This window comes from Phodopus roborovskii, unplaced genomic scaffold (genome assembly GCF_943737965.1).
Source record: "Phodopus roborovskii unplaced genomic scaffold, PHOROB, whole genome shotgun sequence".
In the NCBI taxonomy this organism is placed as follows: domain Eukaryota; kingdom Metazoa; phylum Chordata; class Mammalia; order Rodentia; family Cricetidae; genus Phodopus; species Phodopus roborovskii.
In genome coordinates, this window is record NW_026126563.1 from 17,493,464 (window position 1) to 17,505,896 (window position 12,433).

Here is a 12,433-nt window from a genome sequence, read left to right on the forward strand (position 1 = left end):
GGATACCCAGAGAAATGTAGGAAATTCTATCCAGATTGGCCATGGGTGAGGTTTTTGATTCAAATGTCTTTTCTGAACTTGTTCGTTTCAGTAAGATACTTGGTCTAATTGAACAGCATCTCCACACCTTACCTATTTTAGAAACTTTATTTCATAGGTGTGGGTTCACTGGCTTTCCCTTCTCTCTCCTGCTAGACTGAAGCTCCTGCTGTGTAGGGACTCTCCTGTCGCTGCTGTGCCCAGTGCCAGGGCAGAGTGGAGCACACAGCTCCTGCTAAGCTGATACTGCTTGCACGCATGAACACATTGTTCAAATACAATTTCCGGTTTCAGAACCTGGAGTCAAAATGCTGACTAAGACTCTACCGTGCCTGCAAGGGTGTTTCCAACTGCAGGAAGTAATCCCGGAGAGGGCTTTCCCTGCAGTGGTCACTCAGAGGCTTTTGTTCATGGGACGCTTAACTAAAATCACGATCAGGTGTATAGTAGATATAGCTTGAATGGCTTCCTTCATATAACATGGTTTGTAAAGCAATGTATTACATAAAGTTTGAAATAACCAAGCAGATAGGATAATGATACTTAACAACAAAACTTCTGTCATCAAAATGTCCAAAGTTTTTTTTTATATTGTTGTTCATTGATTTCTCTCTCTCTCTCTCTCTCTCTCTCTCTCTCTCTCTCTCTCTCTCTCTCTCTCTCTCTGTGTGTGTGTGTGTGTGTGTGTGTGTGTGTGTGTGTGTGTGTGCGCGTGCGCGTGCGCACACGCTGATACCTTAGGGGGCTTCAGACATTGGAGGGAGGTTCAAGGTAATGTGAAGTACAGTTTTAAATGCTGATATTTTATTAAGTAGAATAATAAAATCTCTCAAAACAGCAAATCTGCCCAGGAAGGCTGGCTAACCATTCACTTCTTCATTCCTTTACTGGCTGAGTGCTTGGGTCTGCTAGGCTTTCAGACTAAATAGGCCTCTCGGGCGTGGCTATTCGGTGACTGAAGTCCTTAGTTTTCAGTATAAGACTCTGAAACGTCAGTCAAATAGCACTTCACAATGCTTTCTGCAAGTGCCACCTCAAGGCCAGGCCACTTTCCTTATGCTAGCTGACAGAGGGCTGCGGAGGACTTGTGGCAGGGGCACTGTGGAAGTAAATACCCAGCGTGTCACAGCTGTCACCAGCCCTGCCTTGCTTGTGGCTTCACTGCCTGGTAACTGGCACCAAGGTGCTTTTGCTGATGCTCTGCCCCCAGTCAGGGAATCTGCTCTCTGCGCAGCGAAAGTCTCTCTCAAGCAGCTTTCACTATGTTGGCCACAAAGCAAAGAAATGCTACTATAGGTTGTATAGTGGAACTGTATATAGAACTGTGGGCTCATGTTTTCGAAGAAGGAAAAAATCATGTGGCATATAAAGGTATTTTGTTGTTTTCCCTCTTCAATCGTTTTTTTTTTTTTTTTCTTTCTTTCTCTAAGTTGCTATGGCAGTGTCAGTTATACTTATTTTTCTTTGGGAGGAAGGCTATCTGGTAGACTAGGTTGGCACTGAGCACAATATACAGCTGAGGATAATCCCGACTTTCCGTTCCTACTGTTTCTACCTCCCAGTTGAGTGGACTGTAGGTGTGGCCACCGTGCCCAGGAACACTTTGTACTCAGTGAGTGATAGAGATCCAACCCAGGTCCTTGGGCTTGCTCAGCAGCATTCTACCAATTGGCTATGTTCCCAGCTATCCCACAGCACTTATTTAAGTCCTGGCCAAAAGACTGTAGTAACTTACCAGGCTTTGATCCCTCTGGAACAGACCCATTCCAAACCTGGTGCAGAAATTCAGGTCTGTTGTCATTCATGTCAATGACATTGATGACAATGTCGATGGGGTTCTCTACTTGATTGCCATTGATGTCCACTGCATGTGCCCTCAACTGCAAAAGCAACCAGAGGATAAAGCACTCAAAGATCTGTCTGGGAGGAGAAGGCACAACATGTAGTCACCAAGCCTCCACAGTAGCAAAAGCATCCAGAGGACAGACATGCAAAAAAGCTTCTATGATTCAGCCCCAAAGATGGAGCTGGACCAGATCTGAGATGGGTGGAGATGCAGTAGCACAAAGCCACCCATCCTCCAGGAAATGCCTTGTGCTTAGTACACAGTTTCTAACTCATTTCATCCAAAGAGCGAGCACTGGAGGACCACGAAACAGAGCTTTGTAACTGCCACATCACTCTATGGACAGAGCCCAGGTCCAAAGACAGCTGTGTCCAGATCTTAAAATATCCATTCGTTAAATACACTAGTGTTGATAAATGACACTTTTAAAAAAATCAAGCATATTTAGAGAAATAAAGAAAGCACATTTGTATAAGACATTCCTGACTATAGCCCTAGAAATTAGTATCACTGGTTCTCTTTGAGGAATTTCATATTGATTTTCACCACACAATCATTCAGCTACTCTGGCCTGAACATCTTCCTAAAGTTTCCTTCTAGCAAACAGTCACTGCATCTTTTTCAAAGGCTATACCTATTCCACTGTACTCTTTCCTTCTAATTGGAATGCCTTCATATTCTCCCTGTAATCTCAGATGTTGTGGGCTACTTTAGGGTATGCTCTTACCCCGTTAAAGTAGTATCAACACATCCTTTTTGATTTCTACATTACGAAACATACAACACAATGTAAATTTTATTGATGCTTTTCAATCCTTTTAGAGGTATTTTCTTCTGATCTATTTAACAAAATATATTCCATTAACAGATTTTTAATACTGAAATTTAATTATACTTTTGTAAAATAATGAATCCTAATGACTCTGAATAATTGCAATTCTGTAATTAATTCTATTTTGCTGGTGTTGCTTTGAATGCATATGTAGCAAGCATTTGAAGAAATATTTGCTCCAGTCTGGGATGAATATATTTATTTTCTGAATTTTAAACACAGGATCATGATGGACAGAAGTCAAGAAAAAAATGACAACAAAAATAACGAAACAAAACAACAAAAAATGAAACAAAAGAAACCACACTGGTGTATTCCTCCTGTATTTCCTGTGCTTAAGATCATTAATACAAATTACTCTAACTAGAGTACTATGTACTACCTCAATCTAGCTCCCCAATTAACGCTACATAGTCTTTGTCAAAGACTTCAAAGTGTTACTCGATTTTTGTATGTTAGGACAATATAAACAATTAGAATCTGATGTCCCCTCATGAATTTTCAAATGATGTTCTCGTAAATAATCAAGGTAATGAGTTGAGTCACAGAACTAAAACATATTCAACTTTTCATATGCTTTTCTGTTCAGTTCTAGGGGGATGTAGTATAACTGTAAGACAGTGATTTGAAATGTCTCTGCAGGTGCAGGAATTTAAATGTCACTGGTAAGTAAAGTAAGAATGCAGTAACGTCATGCGTGGGGTAAGCGCTAATGACTCAGTGATGACGAATCACAGGAGAAGGCAATGCAAAAATGGTTTTGGGGAAACAGGCTGGCCAACGCCAAACTGGGTCTAGAACCTCCCTCCTTCTATTAAAATCAGTCCCTGGAGGTCACACATTCTAAATATAAGAGGCAAATGTGATAGATAAAACCTGAGAAGTTGAGCAGCTTAGGTTAGGGAGCGCCCTGATCAGTAGCCCTGGAAAGCTGCAATTTATATCATACATATACTTAAATGAGCTGTAAACGAAGTAACAGATGCCCTATGAACAAACAATAAAAGGGAGAAAATATAGGAAGACTAGTCGTGGACACCCAACTGAAAAAGGTTCTTCATAACAGAAAAAGGAAAAAATAAAAACTAAAAAAGATCCCCTATGAATACAAATGGGCTTGCTGTGATTATAGCACCAGACACCTAAAAATGCTGTGGTCTGGACGTTTACATATTGCTGCTCTGGTCCTATCCTAGTGGGTTCTCTCTGCTGTGTATCTGAAGGCAAGTACTGGCATGTCAAAAGTGCTGATTACTCAGGCCGTTTTTCCTGTCTTCATTTGTATTTTGGTATTACTTGTTTCATAACATGCATCAATCCCCTAAAAATGCTTCTTAAAGGAAGCAGAAAACCTACAGATACATTGCTAGTGGTAAACCTCAGTTTTAAGCCATGGCAGTGGCACAGATCAGTGGAAAACTACGAATACACACATTCTGAAGAGTGGGAACACAGACTCAGAAGCTTACATGAAACCGGGCTATCAGCTCTCGATCCAGGGGCTTGGTGACTGACAGCTGTCCTGAGATGGGGTTGATAATGAAGATGCCTGTCGGAGGCTGGTCAGCTCCTGGCCCAGTGACACTGTACCTTAGGGACAGGTTTTTATCTCTATCAGACCTGATCTGGGGATGAAGAACACAATCACATAAGCAGAAGACACGAACACATTTGTTATGGGGCATACCACATTTCCAATCCTTGCTTCGTCTCCCAGCCCCCACATGGGACAGCTGACCTCTCCCAGGTCATGCCTGCTTCTTCTTTCCTTCCTCCCAACCTCTCTCCTTTCCCCTCCCCCTCTTACATATGTGCCATGCAAGCACACATGTGTGTCTCTTCTGGAATTGACCTCCACCTTATTTTTTGAGGCAAGGTCTCTCTGTGAATCTGGAGTTCACTGATTCACATAGATGGGGTTCTTGTTTCTGACTCCCCAACACTGAAGTTACAGATGGGGACCTAAACTCAGGTTCTCATTCTGTATGAGAAGCACTATGTGACTGTGTCATCTTCCAACTCTGTTCTCTGATTCTTGACAATGGGCTTAAGAAAGGCATTGCTTATCTCCAGAAAGACTTGGGGGTAACCTTTACTTCTAAAAGAACATTAGGTGGGAATTATGCAAAATAATGTCTTAACTTAGCAGTGTCCACTTGCAGACAAAATTGCCAGGTACAATATTTACAACACAGTAACAAGTCTCTAATTCAATAAAAGTCATAGTGTCTTTACACATCAGAAAAGGTAAGAAATAATAACCATCTAGCCACAGCTTGAAATAACCTTATATGGGACTCTCGTGTTGGGGACAGCCTGCACATCAGATTTCTTGGCTTCCATTGTACTGACTCAGAGCAACCAGAGCTTCCTACATTGTTTTCAGGTGGTGATGAAGGCTGCAATTCTCTTTGTTAAAGCATCTCAGAGAGGTTCTTTAGAAATATGTGATACTCATAACCAGAGGAAATCCTGTCAGAGCAGAGCAGGTTAGAGGGACAGAAACTGGAAGAGAGGCAGTGACAGAGAGGGCAGGCTGGGCAGTAATACATATGGACCTTTATGTGTGAAACTCATCCGTCCATTTGATCTAGAGGTATTTCTTAGAGCGAAATTCTGTTTTTCAGTCATAGTTTATGAGTGTTAATAAAAAAGCACCTCTATTTGGGGTTTAATTGAATTACAATACACACAAGGATAGAATATGCAATACAATAAGTGACTTATTTAAAAAGCTCGCGGCTTTTAATGTATGTGTTGGATTGCTAAAATAACCGCAGAAACAGTTGCATTGTAATAAATGGGAATATGATGATTCCATATTATTGTACTTTTAAATAAATAATACCCTGTTGATTTCACTTATTTTTCCCCCCATGGATGACAGGATGGAATGTGACTGCAGAACTCTCCTCATATTTGAAAGGCTCTGGTTTTGTGCTGCCCCAGGGATTCTGCTAATGGTATCAGAGATCACTTTTTCCCTTAAAAAAAACTCTCAAGTGCACTTGGTGCCGGCAGTTTTAGCAATGATTGCCCTTTATTTTTTCCCCCTCTGTCCCAAACTATCTTTAGAGGGCAGAGATCAACATGCAAAGTCCTGAATAAGACTACAGTTTGAAGAGTGAGATCTAGTAGGGGAGGGAGGGATGGTGTTTGGATTTATGAGTTCTCAAAAACCCTATCATTCAGTGTCCAGGACCTAGGAGAGCTGTGTGAATAAATAACCCAAGACATAACAAAGGAAAGCAAAGGTGGATTCTTAGGAATTCCACTTCTACTCAGATTCAACTGCATGTATACATACCATAAACTACATTAAAAAAAAAAATAAGCAAAACCATCCCTAATGTCTCCCGGCTACAGAAATAATTCAAATGAGAGCTTCTTACCCTGACAAGCTCTTGAGGAAAGGGTCCTCTGGAGTTTTCTGGCAAGTTGATTGGCGGGATGACCCAGTCTCTCTTCTGCCTTTGCAGGGAACCACTGTGCTTGGCGAGTTGTCTGGGGAATACTATTTCTTCAATTGCATGTGGGTCCTTTGCATTAAAATACAAGAGGGAATTCCTGAGGGCTAGGAAGAGCATTCTCTATGATCATATCAATATTAATGGATACCTATGTGTGGAGGAACCACAGTGTATTTATGAACAAAAAGAATAAATCAGGAGGCCCTTTCCTTGCTCCTGCTCAATAACAGAAAAATGCCGTGAAGTATATGGGTTGCACGATTCACTGAAAATTGAATTAGAAACAATTTATTACATAGTCCAGTTGAGTAAACTACTTGCCGTTTCTATAAACCATCTTAGAGAGTAGTTAATATTAAACAAAGTTTAATAGCACCCTTTTATATATTTCTCATTAGTTTTGACCACAGTTCAGGTAATGCGCTTACTGTACGTTAAATTTGGATCTTGATGTGCTGAGATATAATTTGAATTCCAGGAGAAATTTAATACATACCACTAAAGAATGTCTCAAATATTTATGACCCTATTAAATCCCACAGAATTAATGCTGTAATTATTCTAAACCTATGTCAGCTGTGATGGATGCAGTAAATGACCCACTTTGCACCCTGGGCATTAATCTCTGCGATGTGTCAACATTTTCTTCTATTTCTCTAGATGTCTGTGGACATTTTAGCCATTAGCTCTTGCTGTCTCTGTGCAAACATCCAAGGCAGGTTACTGGAACACAGAGAACCAACAACAGATGCATCTTTTCACCCCATTAGGTACCAGCCTCCAACTTTACATATCACTCAAGTGGCTTGAGTTCTTTCAACAGTTAATGGCTCAATACATTGTATTTTACATGATTTGAAAACTCAGTTCTAGTATCAGAGAAAAGCAAAGTATTTTTGTTAGTGTACTCACATTCAAACAAATGTGTAAGCACACTGCATTTACAAATAAATATCAGGATGGCTTGTATTCTTACCTGTGACTGTAGTACACAAAACATAATGGTTAGAGTTCAAAGTCCTAGCCTTCAAAGTTTATGGGTGTGTCCCTGAATCTCTGTTTGAAAAAACTCAAAGAACCTGGTATTTATAAACTACATAGGATTTTTAAAGTCATTACTCCATCTCATTTAAAATTCTTACGTAGGTATTTTCACAGAGTAAGAGCTCAACAAACATTTACGGAGCTGAACAGGTCTCTGTTGGAAACACAAGTCATTTTTTTCACCCTGGCTCTCAGCCACTTCCATGAGATTGAGTATATCACTGTGGCAGGATGAATATTTCATGCTCCCCAATTTGCTCATGAAATAGGACAAAACTCAACTCTCACCGCCAGAAACACTTTCCTGTCCCCGCTGTACATCTGTACCTCCCACCTCACAGAACTGACTGACAGAATCTCCCAAAGATGTGTTTATTTTGCGGTTATGCTTAACAGCTTGCGAAGCATCTCAGAAATGTAACAGAAGCTACTTCTAATTTGGATTCAATTATAAATCTCAAAATATAAACAAGCCTCTCCAAGGCAATTTTTGGTTACTTGGAAGACACTTAGGCTATCACATCAGAAACACAAAAAAGTACTGCTAAAGAGACTAAAGTTGATAAAAACTGAAATCCTGGCCACCCACTTTTCTGGTAAGAATGAAACCTACATTCAGTCAGAACCATAAATCTAGTTGCTAAGCATCAGGTGCAATGCTGGGTCTGGTAGCATACCTTTGCAGGCTCTTCAGCTAAGGCTGGCTGCAGGCTCAGGTTTACAGCTACCTGCCACTTTTCCTGGGTCTCTTTGTCTTGGGCATATATCAGGAACTTTGCCTGCTCTGCAGTGAGCGGGAAGCTTCTCACAGCGTACACCGTGCCGTCCTCGTCCACCTTGAAATCTGCTGGTTCGCTGCTTTCATACTGAACTTTCCTTTTCCGATTGCAGGTGTGGAATTTCACTATAAAAGAGTACACATGCCTGGTTACTCCACCACTGCGAGCACAGCTAATGCCATTACATAGGGGTTTGCTTAAAGAATACAATGTAGCACGTGAAAACACAGAGTCTGTTTGAATACTGTTTGTGTTCTCATGCATGCTAATGTGACTTGCCCAAATGTGCATGGAAATAAAGACCTGAGTTCAAGCTCCAGTGCCATTCTTCCAGAGCTGGCTTGGTTTTTGAGATATCGTCGCTTATTTGCCAATTTGTCTAGGCTGGTAGGCTAGTGAGCCCCAGGGAGCTGCCTGCCTCTGTCTCCTGGGGCTTGGGACGATGAACATACATCACAACCCCCAGCATTGCTACATGTGTTCTGAAGGTCACACTTGGGTGATCATGCTTTCAGGGTATGTACTTCACTAGCTGAGCCATCTCCAAAACATTAGGAAGTTTCTCTTCCTACCACAGACCCAAGTTAGCTCTCTCTAACCTCAGGTTATGCATATGAGGACTACAGCAACCTCAACCAGCAGCAGGGCGAAAAAGAAAAACAGTTCATCCACACTGATGGGAGATGTCATTCTGTATATGTTTCTCATACTGGTTAATGAATGAAGCAGCGTTGGCCAATAGGAAAGGAAGATAGGCGGGACTAGGAGACCAGGAGGAAAGAGGAAGTAGTAAGGAGGAGTCAAGATGGAGAGACTGGGGAGACCAGATGGCCGGCTCCACTCCCCAGTAAGGAGACCACGTGAAAATACATAGATCAACAGAAATGGGTTAATAATTAAGGTAGAGCTAGCCGATAAGAAACTAGTACCTGGCCAACAGCATTATATCTAATACAGAGTCTCTCTGTGTTAATTGGGGCTGGCGCAGCGGCGGGACAAGACCAGACGGCGGGCAGAAAAACCTTATTCCTTACACCACACTGAAGTCCTGAATGTGTACAGATGTTTTTCCTTGTCTATTGTAAACACAACACTGTATCCATGGACAGAGTATGCATGTTCTGTAAGTATTTCATAATCTAGAGATAATATAAAGTGTGCAGGAGTGTATGCCTAGGCTTTATGCAAAGAAAATTCTAAGCAACTTACATGTCAGAGACTGGGGCATCCCTGGAGTTCAGTATCCTGAACCAAACTCCCCTCAGATAAGAAGGATGAACCACATATCGTTAAGTAATTGCCTGGCATTTCCTTATTTTTTTTTTTTTTTTTTTTTTTTGCCTCCCCTCCCTTTACTATCTCTTAGACACTGAGCCATCAAGTATACCTGCTTTGTGTTAATGTTGCTTTCTACCCTCTACTAAGCTCTCATCATCCCTCATCACCAGTTGTTCCTGGTCTTCATCTGCATACCAACCAGAATTCTATCACCAGTTTCTCAACTGAGCCTTACACTCAACTAGAGAGTCATCCCAAGCCTAGCTTTCTTAGATGTCGGTCATGCTGCTGACTTCCTGTGTGGCACCTTAGTGTGTTATTACTTTTGGACATATACTTGAAGGAAGGAAATTCTGTGCATCTTCATCAATACTCATAATGCGTCCTAGAAACTCATACTTAGTGAAAGATGAAAACTGATCATTTCTATTCCTCAGGGTACTTATGTATTTGGTTTTCTTATTATAAATTCTTACCAAATGAAAATAAACACGTACCATATATATATATATATATATATATATATATATATATATATATATATGTTAAATAAAAATATTAATGTCATTGGATCAGGATCAAAACAATTTCAATGTGTTTTTCATGTCAGTCATAATTGTGTTGGCCTAAAAGTGAGGGGGGAAAAATCAGCATTTCATACACAGTGCCAATCAGCCTGCATTTCAACAGATAAAGAAAGAGTTTACATTTACAAAGAGAACTGTGCATGTTGCAGACAAAGTGAAACAGTCTCTAAGGAAGATAGTTCCCTTTGCAGTCCACCTTCCATCTTTCTGAAGAAACATTCCATAGGAACGGCCAGCGAAGTCATCACATACAAAACAGCTTTCATTTCCCATATAATTGATGCTGCAGTCTGGTCATGAGCATATAAAACACTGTTTGACAAGTGACAAATCCTTCCATAGTACAAAGTGGACTCAGAGGCACTTCCATGCATCCTAATGATGGACATATAAGCTTTGTAGTTGTTATTCATATTTGGTTTGTAGACACAGGGTCTCCTATAGCTCAGGGTACCCATGACTGCATTATGTAGGTGACAGTGACCCTAAACTCCTGATTTTCTGGCTGTTCCCTCCTGAGCGCTCGGATTCCAGTTTAAGAAGTCCTCTGTCTCACACACCAACTGAAAACTGTCCTTTTGGTTCCATTCACGTCAATCACTGAGACAAGCAATGACTACAGCCAAATTCACACGTGTTCATTTTCCTTACTAACCACAAAATACATGATGGAAGTAATAAAATATTTACCTGGACATATAACTTTTCACGTAATGCCATGTAAATTGTTCTCCAAATTTCAGTCATTAAAAGTGAAAATAAAAGTTGTATCTCCAACTAAATTAAATATGTCAACATACAGCCCTGGTCTTTGGAATATGAGTAGTTCAAACAAGCTTCTTCATTGCCACATTAGACTTAAAATATTATTCCAGAGAACAAATGGCATTCACTTTCTTTGTGAGCTAAAGACAACCAAAGAAAAACTAAAATTGTTTCTGGAACCGTGCTGAGATGTCAAACTGGCAGGCTCATTAACAGAATTAACATTTTTGATATCACAGAAAGGAATTCATGACACTCCAGCTGCTCAGAGATCTTACCTAGTCTCCTCTGAATTTGTTACCTTTCGGCACTGAAGCATGCACCCTTCCAGGCCGCATCTGGATTGTTGCACCTGTGCCCTGTGTGGTTTTGTCCCAGCTGCAGCTCACCCAACACTAACTAGTGCAGGCTGACTTCATCATGCCTTCACACAAAACCTGTGACACTAGTCATACCTTGTTATGCCTTCACAGGTAACCTGGGGCACTAGTCATACACATGGCATGCCTTCATAGCTAATCTGTGGCACTAGTCATTTGTGCATTTATCATGCCAGTTTATGACACTCTTCCAACTTCTTCTCTAGTATGTATTTTTAATTTTTAAGTTTATGTATGTGTCTATGTAACCATGCTGAATTTTTAATGCAGATTTTAGACAAAAGTTGCACTAGCACTGTACCCATTATAACAATCATCTTAATAAGTACTCTTTATTTCTTGACTGTGCCCTGTGACCATGACTTCTAAACTGACGAAGATAATAACTTTTTAGTCTCTGGATGGGGGACCTTGGTTTTTTATTTTTATTTTGTGACATCTAACAGTGCTTCAAATAGTACAAATAAGCAATCATAAATACCCACCAATACCCTACCACTTAAAAAAAAAAAAAAAAACAAAAGTAGAAGTGAAGGAAGAAAGAAAATGGACTGTAGACTTAGAGAATCTCAAAAGTATACACAGCTGGCTATATCAAAAACCCACAAGAAAGCTAATCAATGGCCTACGCACAAACCTTCACAGAAGCTGTAAGGATTCATTTGTAAGTTGCTGGCAGGAATAGTTTGAACTAATTATTTGTTGATGGTGAAGAATTGCAAAGTACAGTTAAATTTAGGCTAAAGGAGGAGATGGCTCAAGGCTTGTTTGGTCAGCATAAGGACCTGAGCTTGGATTGTAGGCACCAACACAAAGTGCTGGGCACAGAGGTTCATGCCTGTAATCCTGGCACCACGCAGTAGACAGAGGAGGATCCCTGGGGCTCACAGGCCATCGGCCAACCAAGCTGCAGCTGTGAGCTCCAGCCTCAGCAGAAGACCATGCCTCAAAATACAGAGATGGAAGAGGGAAGGGGAGAAGTCTGATGTCAACCCTTGGCCTTCCCACGTCTGCGTACAAACACAAACACACGAAGAAGGGCACTACACACCATATATTTTAACCTTAGCAGTGAACATCTATGAGACTGCTTCTTCTCTGTTCTGCAGATGAGGAACAGAGGTCCATCCTTGCCATGTGTCTATGACCCCAGTCATTTCCCAGCTGAACTGTAAAGGAATCGGACCAGTTAACTCACTACAACCTGAAGTTTCAATAAACAACACTTAGAGGACCAAGAAGTTTAAGACAGGCTGAAGGAAATAATACCAGATTTACAGTTCTGAGGGTCCCAAGGCAGTGTTTTCAAAAGTAATTCTTAACTTCGAGTATTGCCCCAAGGTCCTACAGGGACAGGGGCTGGAAGGGGAAGGGTGTGTACAGGCAAGGAAAAAACAGTGCTTTATTTTTCAA

General features: G+C 40.9%; 1 protein-coding gene across 2 annotated transcripts in view; it reads right to left on the minus strand.

The window, feature by feature from the left end:
- Cdh2 (cadherin 2) overlaps positions 1–12,433 on the minus strand; it is a 213,962-nt gene that overhangs the window by 49,141 nt on the left and 152,388 nt on the right. For both annotated transcript variants that reach the window (XM_051202011.1, XM_051202012.1), the window contains exons 3-6: positions 7,909–8,135; positions 6,110–6,256; positions 4,187–4,342; positions 1,775–1,919 (exon numbers count right to left, since the gene is read on the minus strand). In XM_051202011.1, coding sequence (XP_051057968.1) covers positions 1,775–1,919; positions 4,187–4,342; positions 6,110–6,256; positions 7,909–8,135 — 675 coding nt within the window. The remainder of the gene's footprint in view (positions 1–1,774; positions 1,920–4,186; positions 4,343–6,109; positions 6,257–7,908; positions 8,136–12,433) is intronic.